Source organism: Manis pentadactyla, chromosome 2 (assembly GCF_030020395.1).
Source record: "Manis pentadactyla isolate mManPen7 chromosome 2, mManPen7.hap1, whole genome shotgun sequence".
In the NCBI taxonomy this organism is placed as follows: Eukaryota; Metazoa; Chordata; class Mammalia; order Pholidota; family Manidae; genus Manis; species Manis pentadactyla.
In genome coordinates, this window is record NC_080020.1 from 157,552,446 (window position 1) to 157,571,065 (window position 18,620).

The 18,620-nt window shown below is 36.5% G+C and overlaps 1 protein-coding gene across 4 annotated transcripts in view; it reads left to right on the forward strand.

The window, feature by feature from the left end:
* TMEM87B (transmembrane protein 87B) overlaps positions 1 to 13,362 on the forward strand; it is a 57,500-nt gene extending 44,138 nt beyond the window's left edge. For 2 of the 4 annotated variants that reach the window (XM_057497003.1, XM_036905059.2), the window contains exons 16-19: positions 2,443 to 2,516; positions 4,745 to 4,797; positions 9,027 to 9,057; positions 10,138 to 13,362. In XM_057497003.1, the coding sequence (XP_057352986.1) occupies positions 2,443 to 2,516; positions 4,745 to 4,797; positions 9,027 to 9,057; positions 10,138 to 10,197 (218 nt within the window). In that variant the 3' untranslated portion in view covers positions 10,198 to 13,362. Of the gene's footprint in view, positions 1 to 2,442; positions 2,517 to 4,744; positions 4,800 to 7,948; positions 8,037 to 9,026; positions 9,058 to 10,137 lie in introns of all 4 variants that reach the window. The other 2 variants (XR_008995750.1, XR_008995751.1) reach the window with 2 other exon arrangements.
* Positions 13,363 to 18,620: the final 5,258 nt, after the last annotated feature.

The following is an 18,620-nucleotide window of genomic DNA, read 5'->3' on the forward strand; positions in this document are numbered from 1 at the left end:
CTATTATGAAAGGAAACCTATAAGTCTTATAGAAAAGATATTAAAATTCAGTGCATTCAGGTTCTGGCTCCAGTAATGATGGAATGAATTCTATTGGACTAACCTTCCTGCTGAAAGCTAGTATAAATCCTAGGTAGAATATTTTTATATTTAAACTGAAGGCGCTGGAGAACAACAGAAGCCTGCAGAAACTGGAGATTTGACTTTTGAATGAAGAGAACCACACTCTTGATAAATTCCACATTATAGAGCTTTTGTCCCAGTGCATGCCTAGTAGATGTGGTAGTACAGTGGCTAGAGCTCAAGTAGATACGTGCAGTCTTACTGATGCAGGGAATTGGAGTGTGGAATTAGGGGCTATAAGAATGCCTGGAAATTGAGGGAACAAATTCAGAAAAGAGAGAGTCACAGGAGAGATTCCAAAATCCATGAAGTCTCTAGAGTCTTAACTCGTGCCTGAAGTGGGCATGTGCAAAATGAGACTCGAGTCTGAGAGAAAACAATAGCCATTAGGCTAAGAAACAGAACAGAAATGTCAGCAGCTGCCCACTGCAGAGTTTGAAATTCAAATCTCAACAAGTTAAAAGTGTTTGGGTTAACACCTTGGGCTTTCCACTAAAACTTTAGAAGGGCCACTCTTTAGAAGTAAAGACCATATTCTAGGACTGCTGAAAATTATCCTAGGACTAAAGCTGAACTGAAATAAACCCACTAATAAAATCTAAAACATCCTTGTAAGGTGAAAGTGATCCAGCAGTAATTTAAATGCCTCTAAAAACAAAACCTAACACTTCCTAGAGGAAGATAAGAGAATCTGGAGTCCCTATGATATCATCCTCAATGTCTAGTATACAATGATAAATTACTAGATATGGGGTGAAACTGAAAACTGTGACTCATAGTTAATGGAAAAATCGATCAGTAGACACCTAGAGGTGGTCCAGATGTTACAGTTAGCAAGAAGGCCTTGGAAAATAATTATTATAAATATGTTTTAAAATCTTTAGGAATGGGCTACAACCAAATAAAATAAAAGTTAATGAATGTTTGAAGAAAAATCAAAAGAAATTTTATGAACTGAAAACCAGAGACCAAAGATTGGAAGCAAAGTGAACATAACTTCTGTGACCCATGGGACAGTATTAAACAGTCTAACATACACATATTTGAAGTCCAGAAGAGAGAATGAGTATACAGAATATTTGAAAAATATGGGCCAGAAGATTTCCAGAATGGATCAAGAAGCATACCCCATAGATCAGGAAGCTCAGTGAACCCCAAGGAAGATAAATACAAAGAAAACTATACTTAGACAACATAGTCAAACTGCTGTAAACCAGAGGCAAAGAAAAATCTTAAGAAGCCAGAGGAAAAATGGTATATTATATTCAGACCAGTGAGAAGGATGACAGCCAACTTTTCAGAAGCATTGGAGTGCTACAAACAATAGAATGACATTTTAAAATAAATATTAAAAGTAAAAAAGTGTCATCCTGGAATTCTATGCCCACCTAAAACATTTCAAAAATGAAGGTGAAATAAAGATATTTTCAGATAAATGTAAGCTGTAAGAATTGGTCATTAGCAAACCTTGCACTAGGAGAAATGCTAAAGGAAATTCTTTAGACTTAAGAGAAATGCTGTCAGTTTGAAATTCAGCAAGGAGACTGAAGGAAGAACACTGAAAATAGTACATACATGGATAAATATACAAGACCATTTTCCCTTTTTTCCTTTAATCTTTTAAAAGTTAATTGGCTTTGTGGCAAATATATTGTAAGACATATATAGAAGTAAAATGTATGATTATAAGTAAAATCTACAAGACAGGAGAAGGTGTAAATGAAATCAGTATTGTATTACAGATCTTATATATATTCAAAGTAAATTGTAATGATCTGAGAAATACTGGAAAGGAAGGAAGGAACATATCAAAAGAAAGAGGAAATAAAGGACATATCAAGGAATTGAAGGACAGAGGGGACAGACTAAAAGTAGCAATTTGGTAGACTTCAACCTAATTATTTTAATAATTATATTGCAAATGGACTAAGTGCTCAAAGTAATAAGCAGAGATGTGTTTTATTCTTGAGTATATACTACAAATCCAATAGATTTTTTAAATCTGTAAAATTTAAAATGTATTGAAACTAAGGAAATATGTATGTACACTTGTTTATCAAAATTCCTATAAAACTAGAATTCAAACTAGCAACTTGAAAACCTTGTTTTTGGAAACTATGAAATCTGTTCGTTTTTCCATACCTCCTACATTTCTAACTGGTATATTAAAGCCAGCACCCTGTCCAAAGCTGCCACTATTAACTCTCTTTAAAAATATACATATAGAAACTTTTTTTCCTTGTTGGTTATAGATGTGAGGCTATACAAGACAATATTATTTTCTAACTTTATATATTTATCTCATATTTCTCAATATAGCTGAAGGTATAAAATTAAGAGCTTCAAAAACAGTTTCCAATGGAACAGCTAAACCTGGTACTTCTGATAATTTTGTGAGTATAATACTTACAATATATATTTGAGTATATGTGTGTGTATGTGTTTATACAAACATATATATATGAGTAGAGTACTTATTTATAATATTAACTAGGGTCCCAGTCTTTAGTACTTTAGAATTCTGTATGAGTGTCACAAATGTCAGGAGAACATGTTTTACTGAGATTTTTTTGTATGAAAATAATGTTCCCAGGCAGTGATACCAGTTAAGTCCAATAACTGTACCTGCTGCAAAGCCTCCTTTTCAACTGCTTTTCTTGGACCAGCAGCATAAACATCACCTGGGAACTTGTTAGACAGGCAGCATCTCAGTCCTGCTCCAGGTGTACTGAATCTAACTTTGCTTTTTAGCAGGACTCCATAGATGATTCACATGCACATTAAAGATTGAGGAGCTTTATTATAGTAAAATAATTTTTCAGCATTTTAAAGTGATTTTTGAAGTCATTTCAGATAACTTGTTATCCATTGGGAAGGGACTTTATGTATTACCTATGCAGTTAACAAAATTAGCATTTTTTATACTGTGGAAGCTTGAATAAAATGGTAACATACAGGACAGAAATGAATTTTAAAATGTTCTATGCATATTTATGTGTAAAAGTGATAATTATGAAAGACAAAATGGAAAAGCCTATCATACAGTTTTAAATTCTGCTTTCTTACAGTTATATATTGTGATTAATATGGTGTAGAAATTTATGTATGCATGTAAGTCTGACAGGACAGATGATAAATGAGAATAGTTTTATCTGTTGGATTTGGTAAATTCTCTAGTTTTTATTTTTAGTAATCTTTAAAATGTGTTCTTTGAGTAGTTTTATGCTAATATAACTATAAAAAGATTATAATGGTTTTAATTATCTGGTGTTGGAGCTATTAAACTTCAAATTTGTTAAGATATTTTCCTTGTATTTTTGGGATATATCTCAGTTTATTTCAAAACTCAGTAGCTGCAAACACATCAAGGGAATACTTTTTCATTTCTCTAAGTATAGTCAGTTTACATAGGGGCTTCCAGACCCAAATCCAATACCTCATTAAAGGATCCATAAAGGATATGAATCAGCAGCCAGATGAAGAGAGGGCAGGTCCTAAAGGAGCCTCTCTCCTCGTGGAGCGTGGGGCTGAGCTCAGTGGCACATGCAAGTGTTCTGGTTCCCCAAATGTGGAAGCTTTCCAAAAAAGGGAAAAAGGAAAGGACCAAAACACTGCCCTCTTGGGTTTTTTAGGAGGCTCCATTACATAGTCATGATTGACGAGGTCATTGGCCATTGGCTGATTCAATCTCCAGCCCCTCTCCCCTCCCCAGAGATCAGGGAGCTAGGAACTGGTGGGGTTGTGTGTGGGGTTGGAAGTTCCAGCTCACTAATCACATGGCTGGTCCTCCTGGCAGCCCACCCCTGCCCTTGGGTGGGGTCTGAAAGTCACCTTCATTAATAACAAGACACTCATTTCACTTTTATGTCATCTGAATGACCAAATATGTATTCCGTATAACTCATATTGCAGAGCTCTTGGTCAGAAGTTGGATGCCTTATCTTTCATTGACTAATTTCTACCTGAGACCCCCTTAGAGGATTAGGGGTCCTACTAATACTGGCTCAGTTGCAGTGTTCTTTATTTTTATTTTACTTTTTAGTTTTCTTTCTCCCAGTGAGATAGCTATAAGCTAGATTGTTTAAAAAGAAAAAAATAGATGCCCTAGCTGACCTGCTTTCCTTTTCTTGTCTTCTGCAGAGAGATGATCATAAATACAAGTGGGTTTTTGTAAAGTTAGAATATTTGTACTTTTATTCAGTTGGAAAATTATACCATCTTTTGCTCTTGGAAAATTATAAACTGATGAAATAAAATATTGAACAAGTTAGGCATAATGCTGGAAGCAAAGCATTACTATAGATAATATTCTTGCTATTTTCTATCATAAATCAACTCCTGTGTTTTTATTGTGGTTTTCAGGACAAAAATAACACCTGTGCATCTAATTAAAACAAGAAGTACAAAAATCTGAAATCCACATTTTTGTTTCTTTGCCCGTTTAAGAAAGTACTACATAATTTCTGTGTGGCATGACTGCCAATTTCTTAGGCTATGTAGAAATTAAAAGAATATCATGCATTTGAATTTAAATGCTTTAATTTTATATACATTCTATTTAAAAGTCCTTGCTGTCAGGTGATATTAAGCAAATGCTAATATATAAATATTTATTCTACAGGATGAAGATTTGAAGTGGGTAGAAGAGAATATCCCCTCTTCATTCACAGATGTGTAAATATCCTCTTTTAAAGCTTGAATCTGAAAGTTAGGATATAGTATAAAGGGATAATTTTCATAGTTATGTGCTGTGTTTTTATAGGCCCCCATCACTAGTGATGCTGTACTTCATTTCTCACTAAAGAAATTACACATCTCTGCTTTAGTCTCCTTCTCCTTCCTTTTTGACTGTACTACTCTTTTAAAACTCATCGCCTATAACCAACTCCAGCCTTGTCAGATCTAAGTTTATCAGGATTAGAACCATTTTATCTTGTTTCAACTTTCTGTTATGGAAACATTCCAACCTCCATTTGAAACAAAATGTAAAAAAAAATTTTAACACATGTAATCACAATACCATATATGTTGGGGAAGCTTTTGGAGGAAAAAACATGAGCATAGGAAAAATAGAGCCCAGAGGAATTCCCTCTAGGAACTTTGACCTGTTCAGGTTCTTCTTTATCAGTGCTCTGTTTGACACAGAATTCCAAGTAGCTGTTTCCACAGTACAAAACAGGATACCTAACTGTGATAATGTTTTCACGTACTGTTCTTTCCTTTCATTGCCCTCGTTTACTCCTATTTACCCAGTTCCTATCTAGTATAATGCTCTATTTTCCTGAAGAATTTCCTTTATATTTCTGGTAGTGCAGGTATGCTGGTAATGAATCTCAAGTTTTATTTGTTTGAAAAAGTCTTTGTTTCAAGCTTTTTTGAAAGGTATTTTTGCTAGGTATAGAATTCTTTGTTGACCATTTTCTTTCAGCACCTCAAAGACTGTCATTTGAATGTCTTCCAGCTTTTGTAGTTTCAGAAAGAAGACTGCTTTAGTTCTTAAGTGTTCCTGCATATGTTGTATGTGTTTTGTTCTGTGTGTGTGTATCTGTGGCTGCCTTCAGGATTTTCTCCTTATATTTGGCTTTCATCACTATGAATATGATAATTCTAGATGTATTATGTGTGAACACATATCTTCATTTCTCTTGGGTACATACCTAGAACTGGAATTGCTAAATCATATGGTAACTATGTTTAGCATTTTGAGGAAATGCCAAGCTTTTTTCCAAGTAGCTGATCCATTTTATAATCCTATCAGTAATGTTTGGGCCTTCCAGTTTTTCTACATCCTGGCCAGTATTTGTTACTGCTCCCCTTTTTTATTTTAGCTCTCTTAGTGACTATGGAGTGGAATCTCATTGAATAACAAGAAATTTGAACTGCTTGTTGAGGAACTGTTACTTAACTAAACTGTGGTAATGGCAGTTCACACAACCAGATTTGTGCCAAGTGAGAACTACCTTTATATTATGAAACTAACAGTACACTATTAAACTTTTTTCTTTTAATAGTCACAAAAGGAAAGTAAATGTATATGTATTCTTTTACATTTACCCATGCATTTAGTGTTTGTTCTTTCTCTTCTGTATGTTGAGTACTGCTTTCTTCTGTAGGTCTTTCTTTAGTATTTCTTATAGATCTGCCAGAAACAAATTCTGTCAGTTGTACTTATATGACAATGTATTTTTGAAGGATAGTTTTTGCCTGATATAAAAATCTTGACTGACTTCTGCTTAAGCACTTCCAACATGTCCTCCCAGTATTTTCTGGTTTCTGTTGTTTTCAAAGAGAGAAGTCAGTCATTTGTTGTAATGTATCTTCTTTTTTTTTCTTTTGCTGCTTTTCAGACTTCATATTTGGCTTTCTGCAGTGTGTATATGATGTGCCTAGGTGTGGTTTTCTTGGTGTATTTTCCTTGGAATTTATTTGGCTACTTGGCTCCATATCCTTGCTCCTCTTGGTCATTTTCCAGTACTTTAAAACTATTCTTAATACTTTTGTCCAGGTTTTATAAATGTTTTTAGGGTCAGAGTCATCTGACCTATTCTCTCTACCTTTACCTGCTGTCTTCCATTTTTACCACTTTCTCTATGACCCTTTTTACTTCTTTCTCCACATCATTTTCTTTCTTCTAGTTGTTTTCCTGCCACATATTAAGTCTTTGAGTTTATTCTCCCTTAGACATCTTGTAATTATTTCTTCATTACCAAGATGATTTTGCCTTTTTCTTCTAATTATTTTCCTGAGTTTGATTGACTCTGAATTTTTTCCTGTTATTTTTAATCCATTTTGCTCTTGTTTTTAAATTTATTTTTGTAGATTTTTAAAAATGTTACCAAGTATTCTTTTTAACTTGATTTCATTTAATTTGGAGTGTTGTGTGATAGCTGCTAGAATTGCCATTTATTTCAAGACTTACATATAATTTCAGGTTTGCAGTATTTTTCTGGTAATGCTGCAGACCATGAATTGTGTGTGGTTTTATTTGCAATCCTTTCAGATTTTATGGTTTTGAGTAAGGGATTGTAGAGATTAGGTGGCAACCATTACCTTATAGATTTGGCCACTTGTTAGAAAATACTTTAAAAGAAAGCATCTAAGTAGGCTTGCCTCCTGCCATGCCACCACTTCTTGGCAGAAAGCAATAAAACAGCCTGCCTAGATCTGCTTACATCTTACATAGCTCTTTACGCTTTTTAAAATTTAAGTAGAAGTAGCTGCTTGATTACAAAAATTCCTTTGCAATATAAAAGACTAAAATGTCTTATTTTATGTTTTCCTGAACCATTTTTGTGAAATTAAGAGCTGTGTAGTCCAAGATAGTTTCCAGCATTTTAGGTTCTTGGAAATCAGTGTGTGTTCATTTCTGAAAACTTCTAACACAAGACATTTAGCACAATACTGCCCAAAATTAATGTACAATTTACATAGCAAGTTTAGAATTTAGACTTCATACACAGATAAACTCTTTTGTATACATCTATAGCAATTGAGTAAAAATTTTGCAAGTGATAGGACCATTTAGACAATCATGAGTAATCACGTAGTCCAGTATATTGTGTATGAGATATTTGTATGACATGAATTATGACTTTGTCTCTGATAAGCCATAAAGATCAGCTTAGCATAATTCACCTCCCTCTTCAGTGAACTAAATTACATCTTAATAAGTTTTAAATAGTTATTAATGCAGAAGGAACCGTTTTTGAGATTGCTAGTGTTTATCTCTAAACGGTGCTAAGTACCCAATGGACTGTCATCCAGGCCCATAAGGTTCTGGTTCATCTTTCCCCTAATGCAGTCTTCTCTGGATTTTCCTTAATAGTGTTATTCCAAAAATCTACCTTGGCTTCTTTCTCACATCTAGTTAGTCTCCCAGGTCTCTTTCTTCTGCCTTCGCCATGGACTGCGCTGTAAGTAGTACCCTCCGGAGTTGTGCATTGATGTGACTTTTTATGTTGTAATTTTGGCACATAGATTTGTCCCTTCAGGCTCTCTCTCTCTCTCAGTGAGGGAAAATATCACACATCGAGACTATGTATTTATCTTTTCTTTTTATCCACATTACCTTTCCCAAGCAAAGGTTATGTTGTGTAACACTCTCCAGGTACTTTTCGCTGGTGGTAGATGTCCAGTCAGTGATGGTAATGATGTGGGAATTAAACAAATACTTGATTCTAATAAATGCCACCTGTGGGTTTTCAGATTAGCTAGCACATCGCCACTCAGATACTGGCCCAACTATTCAAAGTGAAAAACAGGGGCTTAAAAAATTAGTATGTAGTTGGCTGTCAGTTGTGTTTGGAATTACTCATATATACAGTTTAGTTATTGATATTCCTCTGATCTTATTTTTTGTTGTTTCCATTTTGAAGTTAGGATTATTTTCATATTTCTGTTAATTTTTAACAGGAATTTTTTTAAAGTATAGCACACGTACTGGAAAGTACAAATTCTAAGTCTAATAAATCTTTCATATTAGTGCCTCATGTAACTTAGCACCCAGATTCAAAAAATAGAACATCACTAGTGCCTTAAAAAATCCCTTATTTTCCTCCCAAATCATGACCCAAAGGTACTGCTGTCTTAACGTCTGTAATTGTAGGTTATTTGTGTTAGTTTAAAAAACGATCCTTCAGTAGTCCATTTTCTTTGCTTATAGTATTCCACTGTATGGATATACCACAGTTCACCCATTTGGGTTATTTTCAGTTTGGAGGCTATTAAGGACAACACTGCTACGAAAATTCTTCTCTGTGTTGGTTGGTGAACCTAGGGTTCATTTCTGTTGGCTTTGTCTGTCCAGGAGTGAGAATTGGTGGATCATCGGATATGCCTTTATTCAGTTTTAGTAGCTACACTGGCCTTTTCATGACATTGTCAATTGTTTTTTGTTTTTTCAGAGCTCTTCCAGTATTAGTGGATTCAGATGAGGTAAAGTATATCTTTTTGCTTTTTTCCTTTAAGCTGTTATTTTCACAAAATAGAAATGTAGTTTAAAAAGGAATTCTGAAAGTTACATTATAGAATGATTATAAACTGAGCAGGCTGAAAGACCAGGCACTGATCTGTGGATAAAGTATAAAGGGGCTGTGGATCTCAACACAGGAGCAAGATACATGCTCATTGGTGGAAAAGAAGGGAAGAATTGTTGTATGAGATTTTGAGTCTGATGTTCTAATAGGCACATAGGTAGAAGTTTTAAAAGACTTTGGAAGATGGCAGTTTGTCTAAATCTCATTTGTAGTTATTTTAATGAAGTATTAAATAGACTTTCAATCTTATTTTCATTTATTAAGCAGGGGGTTTGAACAGAGGATGTGCATTTAAGAAGGCTCTGGGGGTAAAATTAGTTGTGGGTCATCTGGACATTGAAGGGGGCCCAAGCCAGTCCAAAGTGTGAGAATGAAAGGGTAGATGTGGGAACATTAGCTTATAAGAATGAAGAGTAGAGAGAAGTTAGTGGTAGCTAAAGAGTAGTTTATGTAGACTACGGCTGTGGAATATTAGAGAAGGTACAGCTGCTGGGTTGGCTGTCGTGAATAAGAAGTTGTGAAAAGGCTGCAGTGTACATGTACCTCGCTATGAAACAGGTGAGCTTCGGGATTTAAAACTCTACAGAAATATACACTATGGAGAATTACTTTTAAAAGAGCCTTTATAGTATTGATTTTATAATCTCAAAAATACATTAATTGCATAAAGAAAGGCAAATCCCTAGATGAGCCATACCAAAGAAATCCATTCTAGCTGTCTCTGCCTCTCATGGGTGATTGTGTACTCAAAATGTTTTCTAGCTAGGAAGACATTAGAGTTTCTGAACTTCTCAGCAGATCGTTGATTATGCATTGCTAAGAAGTGTGGATTATATGATTTTTATACATAAATACAAATATATACATATATCATAGAATATACTTAGTTCCCCACAAAATTGTGACTATTAAAAGAGTAGATTAGACTCTTAAAGAAGCTTCAGCATTTTGATGCATATCTTTTTTTTCTCCCCTTTAGGAAATCATGACCAGATCTGAAATGGCAGAAAAAATGTTCTCTTCAGAGAAGATAATGTGATTTGAACCCATATAAATGAGACCTAGTTCATGGTAAAGGGCCTCCTCAAGACTAAGACTAAGAGAGCTTTGTTCTGATAGAGTGCCACAAGTTTTTATTGCATTATCTTGGAAACCTATGCATGAAAATTAAGAATTCAGGTGGTGGGAAGGTTCTGCATCCCTTTTTAAACTGCTCTTGAGTGTCAGTTTAATGTTCATTATGTTGCCTGGACATGGAAATAACCTAAGAAAAGTAGTAAGGTAAACATGTATGTCCAAATGTCCTTAGCATACAGGTGGCAGGCATGTGGATTTGGAATGTGGCATGTGGATTTCTTTTCTCTGGGAAATATAACAGTTTCAGATTGAAAAATAGTTTTTACATCAGCACTCCTACTGTTCTCCCACTGACCTTTGAGAGATGATAGGATTTTCTAACGTGTGGTAAAGCAGCCTCACCCCTCCTGTTTATAGCTCTAGATGCAATAATTTTCTTTGACTTTTAAACTGAAGTGATAAGGTATTAAGTAAAACTCAGTTAACCTTTGAACGTAAGCATGTTTATATGATTGGTTTTGGTGTGTGTATATGTATGTGTATGTTTACTTGTCTGCACAAAGTCCTTGTTTGTAAATATGACCATGCGTATCAAATCACAGGGTTGGGTTTTCTGGTCTGAACTCAGGGGAACACAAGTACACGGAGGGAGAAGTCTTAAGCGTCACTTCCAAAGACTTGCTCTGCTGTGACCCTCTCACTCGGGTGGTGTCTGGGTCTGTGTGGGCAAGTGGTGGGCGCCTGGCCACATGGCACCCAGGGTGCTTCCTCCCCTGCGGGCTGGGCAGTTCATTGCCAGTGAGCCTTACAGAAACTACATTACCTTTTATGTGGTCTTGGCATATCTGGTTTCATAATAAAACATTCTTAATTGCACAATACATCACTATTAATTTTGTAATTATTTAACCTTCATATTTTATACATTATTTTGTTACATTATATGGTAATGTGCCATTTGAAATGTTTGTTTTAATTTCTTTTCTAAAAATGCAGAATTTCCTAAACTTGAAAGGCAATTGAATGTACTATGATGGAAATGTGAACATTTTGCTGCTTTTGTGACCAGAGAAACAGGCTAGTGGACATTTAGAGTAAGAGTTAGAGTCTTGTATCTTGTATGCCATTCTTTGAAGGAGTTCTAGCCTTGTAAATTGAGAATGACTTAAGAGAATTTTGACTGAATTAAATTCTTAACCAGTACCAACACTTAAATATAACCTTTAATATTTTTCATTATGAGTTCACAAAACAACATTTTTCTTTTGAATTTATTTCTCATTTACTCATTTCATAGGAGTAAGTAAAAAAGATTTATTTCTAGTAGTAATATCTCTTGAAAGATAGTTTCAAATTTATTTTCCTCAGTGAACATTTACAGTGTTGTATAGAAAATGGCATGGTTTTCAAGATGCCATTGCATTTAGGGCATCCTTTTTGGGAAAAGAGTGTCTCCTTTAACAGTGTGGGTTCTGTTCCCTATTTCACTTTCTGCCACAGCAGTGGCCCCCAGCTGCTGCACTGCCCAGCACCTCTGTCCGCTCTTGTTTTGGTGTATGGTACCCTCAGCCCAGCTGTTCCAGAGTTGGAGGTGGCCACTGCCTTCCTGTTCCTAACATTTTCAGCAGGTACCTCTCCCCTGATTCTGAAGCAGATTGACCCCCAATTCATCATATTCTAGTTGAATTTTGAAATGTGGAATCTTGGGCTTCCAGCTGGTAGGAGCTGCAAACTTAGTGGAGTGAGGGGGGGAGTGGATGGTAAGTGTGATAACAGAGGAACTGCCTCTGCCATATTAGTCATGTTTGTAAAGACGCTTCTTTCTGCAGCTGGAGAGGTAAATGCCTCCTATATCGCTCAACTGTAGGCTGAGATGCATACTTCTCTTATCTTCCAGGAAAGCAGGATTCCCTCCTGAGAGCCTTGTCAGAAACGGTTTTCAAAGCGCATATATTGTGTCACTTGCAGTGACAGTGGCACTGTCTCTTGATGTCTCATGACCTGAGTTGAGTATTCCTGTGGAGGGGCGCCTAGCTCCTTCATCTGAACGGAAGAGGGTACCTGGGAGCGGGAGCGGGAGCTCATACGAAGGGTGGGGGAAAGTTAATCCCGGGCCACTGTGCAGTTTCGCCGTGCTTCCGCACAGAGTCCCGGAAACGGTACATCAGAGCTTCTGAGGCTGTCAGGTCATTGATGCTTAGGATACCATGATGATGGGTCTCCGTATGAATGAAGAAATCTGAGGATAGGAGTCCAGTTTTGTGTGTTTCTAGGCAAAGTGCTTAAGTGTTCTTATTTATGCAGTTCATGATTTATATGATGTGTGAAGCTTGCTTAATGGAATTTTTACAAGTTGGGTTAGATTAGTATTTAAATACCTCGTTTAAAGGATAGTTTATTTCATAAATAGGGGAAATAGATAAATATGTGAATCTTTTTAAGCCGTAGAGATGATGTTCCCATACTTTCCCTGGAAAGAAAATAATATTTAATATCTTACATATCCTGTAGAGAATACCAACTATTCCTCTGTAATACAGTACATTGTTTGCACTACTATAATGTCAAGACTGAAAGTATAAAACTGTACATAAATGTACATACATGGTGGAATTTTATATCCTTTTTAAAAAGGTTTGAGTCTGTTGCCTTAGGCTATCCTGACTAGTTTAAAATTGAGAGATGTTACGCTAGATTTATAAATCACTAGTTTTGGTACTTGTGTCTTTGTATGATCAACAGCATGCATTAAGCAATACAAGCACTGACCACCAAGCCTTATGCTTACAAGGGAAGTTTAACATTGGTTAAAGTTCTAAACATAATAAATGTGTGTAAGTGACAAAACTAGATTTTTAAGGAAATGTACATTATAATATAGGAGTTCAGTACTACTTTGAGAAGCCTCTTTAGAACCAGGAAAACCTTCATTTGTTCAGGGAGAGAGTTTAGAGGCTTAAGAAGTTTTATTTTTATATTGGAAGAAGTTAAATTATTGTGTAATTTGGAAGAAGTTGCTTTACACATAGAACAAAACTGTCAAAAGATTTTTGTTTGAAAAAAAATTGATGTATTTTTGTGCCTTAATATTTGTTCTGACTTTAAATAAAATGCTTTCTGAAATTTGGGATGATTGATTCTTGATAATATCTACTGGAGCTAGAGTATGTAAATCTTCAGGAAATGTAGACTTGAATCAGTGGCAGGGCATAAACAAAATTTTTACAAGACGAGATACAACTAATTAACAAATATGGAAAAGTGTTCAACCCAAGTAGTGATCAAAGAAATGCAAAGTAAAGAGAAATTCTTAAAAATCAAATTAACACAAGCTTATAGTATGTATTTATAAACTCTTTGCTTTCCAAGTCTACTGAAATGAACACATTAATGATGGTGATGTAATTGACTAAATCTTTATGAAAAGAAATTCAAGTGTTATAACTTTTGAATGCTGCCAATTCTGGTGTTCTTAAAAATGATTCAACATACAGTTGAACCTTGAACAACAAACTAACTTTGTAGGGGTCAGGGGCACAGACCTGTGTGTAAGATCTGCATATAACTTTTGACTCCCCAAAAACATAACTACTAATAGCCTACTGTTGATTTTATGGTAATAAATGATGAGAAACTAGTACCTACATATATTTTATGCATTCATGTATCTTTTTCTCAATATTTTAAAAATATTTGTAGGCTGTGTAGTTCTGCAAGTGTTTTCAAATTATCACAGATCTCAGAAAGGTTCTCAATATTTTTATTGAAAAAGAAATCTGTGTGTAAGTGGACCCACACAGTTCAAACTCATGTTTGAAGTTCAAGGGTGAAATGTACAGAATCAGGCTTCTGCACAAAAAAGTTTATTGAAGCATTTTTTAAAGTAGAGGCAAAATTGGAAACAAACTAAATGTCAGTTGTAGAATAGTGAGTTATGGTCCAACCAGCAACTTTATGGAATACTGTACAACCATTAAATTATTATGAGAAATTTATAATGACTTAGAAAAATACTATAAGAAAGAATGATGCAGAGTCATGTAAGTGAGCTCTTATCTATATGAAAAAGTAGAGACAGGATTGAGTGGAAATGTGCCACGATGGCACTCATGGTTAGTGGTGTTTAGGTCCTGCTAGGCTGTGGTCATAACTTCATTCCAACTTTTCACTGGGTTGAGACAAAAAGTATTTCTTGATCATGTAACAGTTCTGGGGTGGGTATGGAGGTGGGCAGGGCAACCCTCCTCCACAGATCCCTCAGGGACCCAAAGTTTTATTTCCGGTTCGTGGGCACACCATCTCCTAGGGTCTGTCATCTGCATCTAGCCAGCAAGAGCAGGGACGGCACCCTAGCCCCATTTCTCCTGTCTTCTGGGGCTGTGCAGCTCTGTCTGCCTGGGCTGCTGCTTATTGGAAGATTATCCTAGTTCAGAGATGTTACAGGAGAGGAGCTTTTACCGGCTTCACCAAGTCACTGCTGTTCCATTGCTAACTTCAGGACTAACTGGAAACCTGCTCCAAAGTATCTTTGTAACTGTGTCTCTCAATTCAGCTGCTTTTCTTTACATTCTCTATGACAACCAAATTGATCTATTAATTGCTTCTTAATACTCCTTTTAGATACCCTCCTATATAAAGAAAATGGAGTAACGGGTCATAGTTATCCTTGTGCTAGAAACAACTAAAACACGGGGTGCTATGGTGAAACTGGTTTTGGAGACCCTTTGACGTCAAGCAGTAAAAAAAGGGACAAGCTGAGAAACAAGTGAGGTGGGGACAACACGTGTACCAATATACTGCCTGGAGAGAAGCCAGGTGCAACCTAGAAATGTCCCTACATTGAAATGGAGCTGGGGAGTTAGGAAGGCCAAGGCAGAGTACTAGAAAGGAGAGAGCTGTGCTCAGAGTGTTCCAGAAATGTGCAGAGGGTCCCACTCTGGTCTTTGGCTGTATATTGTTCACGGGCTCAAAGCTTATTCCCATCTTACGTCCCCACCATCTCCTAGGGCCTCCTAGGGTCATCTGCATCCAGGCAGCAGAAGGAGAAAGGACACTCGGGGATGTTTTTGGGGGTGTTAAACCTGGAAGTGGTGTACATCACTTCCCAACATATCCCACTGGCAAAAACTTAGTCATATGGTCACATCAGACTTCCAGTTAGACTGGGAAATGTCTAGGACCATACGTCTGACTACAATTGTTCTATGAAAGGAGAGGATGGATTTGGGTGGACAGCTAATGGCTTCTGCCACAGATTATTTAAGGTTAATGGATGAGGGGAGACTTTAATATTTCTGCCTTTCTATGTTTTACCAACTTTCTAGGGCAAACCTACTGAAATATGTAAAAAGTGACAGTCCATAACTAGGCTGAATGATAACCAGAAAATCTAGAAAAGTATAGTCTAGCATCACAGCTTAACTCACTAATAAAGTCCATCCTGCCCCAAGCAGATGGAACATGAATTGTCTTCATGGAAATTCTGCCAGCCTTGAGGGTGGCCAAGATGGGTAGTCCCGGGGAAGAGCAGGGGCTACAGCAGTGAGAGTGTTGACAATTTAGGGAGTGGTGGGTGCCGGGCTTGGTTAACCATTGTAGGCTCAGAAACCATAAAGTGGGTATAGCCAATGAGTTTATAGAAAAAAAAAATTCATTGTGGTTAAATAACACCAAAGGTCACCCTCGTGGCAAATGAAAAAGCTGGAATAGGACTAGTTGGAAGCAATCCCGAAGGGATGTCAATGCCCTGCAGGGAGAGGAAATTTCATTTAACAAATAACTGCTTGTTAGGGATTAAGGTATGTGTCTAAAGTGCCTGGTGTACAGGCCTTCACAACACAGCTAAAGTTACGAAAAATGCAACAGATTTCGTAGGTGCCCCTGAGACTCAGCTGATGCAAACTCCACCATATGAAATTCAAACACATTGTAAGACTTATTTACCTGTGTTAAAATGATGTTTTCCAGGGCAAGTTCTATGCCCCTTAAGCGGTGGTAGATTGATAGCTAAATTCCTATTAACAGAAGTTGGTATGGTACTGAAGTCAGATGTAAATAAATTTGACAATATTTCCTTTAAATAGTGTGGGAAAGTACTAAAAAATGCAGTGGAAGTGTATGTGCAGAAGAACTTCAAAAAGTTATCCAGCAGATGGTGCCAAAGTAATGTCTCCAGTAAATTCTAATCTCAAACAGTTTGGGTCACTAAATCTTGCCTTTGAAACATTTATAAACTTAATTTTACTTATCAAATGCCATTACATTTGGAGATGAAATAAAACAAACTTTTTAAAAATGTGCACAAAAAGTACCTCCATGCTGGCAAAACAGTTACCATTTTGGTTGTGTTTTCAGTCTCTCAGAATTAGAACTTGACAGCTGGAAAGGGCCTCAGATCATTTTACAGGTGAGAAAATGGAGAAACAGGAAGGCTTCAGCGGCCCCAGGCCCACAGGCCAGAGTGGGAGCCTGTCTTCTTCATTTGCTTCCCTTTCCTCTGGATCCTTGGGGTCAGAGGGAGAGAGGTGCTGCACGTCAAAACTTGAAATATACTTTTTATGCTTTAGTTTTCCTTCGCTACTTCATTTTGTATGACTTTGTTGTCTTTCATTCCAGCCTCCAAATTCTATCTCTACATAAATAGTCATAATTCTGATTTTTAATTTGATAAGTAGAGATTTCCATGGGGCATAGTGCAGTCCAGAGAGGTAGTGACAGTGTCAATTTTATTTTTAACACTACTGAAAACATTCAATAAACTTTATCTTTAAAAAAAAGTTTGAGTATTAATGTATCTGTTTCCAAAGAATTATTATTAGATAGTCTATTAAGAGGATGAAAAAGTTGGCCTTTTCAGTATGAAATTAATTTTTAAATAATTTATTACTATAAAATGCATTTGTGGATTTCAAGTTTGTAATGGAGAACTACCTTGTATTGGGCCAACCTTCCCCACAGATAACAATTCTAGACAAAGTTAAAATAACAACTACTTGAAGACATTTGAGAAAAAGCAGGGAGACAGTGGAAGGGACTCAACATTTAGATAAAGGGACCTGCACTGGATGAATTTCCCATTCTTAGGGCCTTTACACTGATAGCAGCCCAACAGTTCTAAGAGGGAAGATTAAATCCAGATATAAAACCTGCTATTTTACTTGCTGAGCTAGAAGGCAGAGATTAGAAGAAATACAGTAGCTAGAAAGTAAAAGAATTACCAAACCAAAAGAATGAACCAACGAAGGTTAAGAGCCACATTCTGTGTGTAAAGTCCCAAATCCCTGGCTCACCTTGAACTGTGCATGTATGGAGTATATTCTATTCAACCCATCTAAGGCTAAAAAGGTGGAACTGAGACTTCTGCTAACATAGGAGACAAAGTTTGGCTTGAGTCCAACCAAGTAAACTACCTGCTTAATAAAAAAAATAATGTGAATGTGACACCAGAAAAATGGAAGACCGAGAACCTCTGAAAATTTGTTCTGTCATGGAAACAATGAAAAAACTTATAAAAACTTTTAGAATTAACCTTTCCTGAACTCTGGAAATTAACCAGTCTTGCAGCAACCTAAGGAATACTTACTAAAAAAAAAATTCCTGAATTCAGTAAGAACACTAAGTTTTGTGGTGTCTAATTTCTCTCACTTCCCTACTTGGTTCCCCAGCTCAGCAGTAGCTATAAAATTAAGGGCCCACATTACCAGTACTGCAGGGGACAGAATGGAGCTAGAGATCTTTCAAAGCCTCATTTCCAATGAATTGTCATTTGATTTGTCTAGTGGTTCTTTGGAAGTCCCCACTAGGAAAACTTGTCTTTATTTGACCTGGGTCAGAGTTTGCCCAGTGTTAAAAGCCTCTTCCTTGGGGATATTTGTTAAAAACATCTGCAGTCAAGTGTTTCAATGGTGCAGCTGCCTGAGGCAATACAGAGCAATGGAGACAAACAGTAGACTGACCAAGAACCTTAAATGGAGAAACTAAAGAAGGGATGACCTAGGGACAACTGAAAATCTCCAACATTACTGGGAATCTAAGGGCTCTATGCATACTCAGCAAATACTAAGCTGGAAGTGAGGGCTAAAGCAGAATTGTAAACCAGCTGGATGAGCGTTGAAGAAGTGAGGGCTAAAGCAGAATTGTAAACCAGCTGGATGAGCGTTGAAGATGTGTCTTTCCATACACAGGACAAAGCCTGGGAGATTTACTGGTTCCGAGAGTTTAAGGAAGTTTCTGTCCAAAAATTAGCTGACCACTAAATAATTGAGTAGAGACTTCAGTGGCTGCTTTCCCTCTGGGATCAAGAACAGAACAAATGTGCACTCTCACTATTTCTATTCAACACTGAACTGGAGCTTCTAGCCAAGGCAATCTGACCAGAAATAAGAT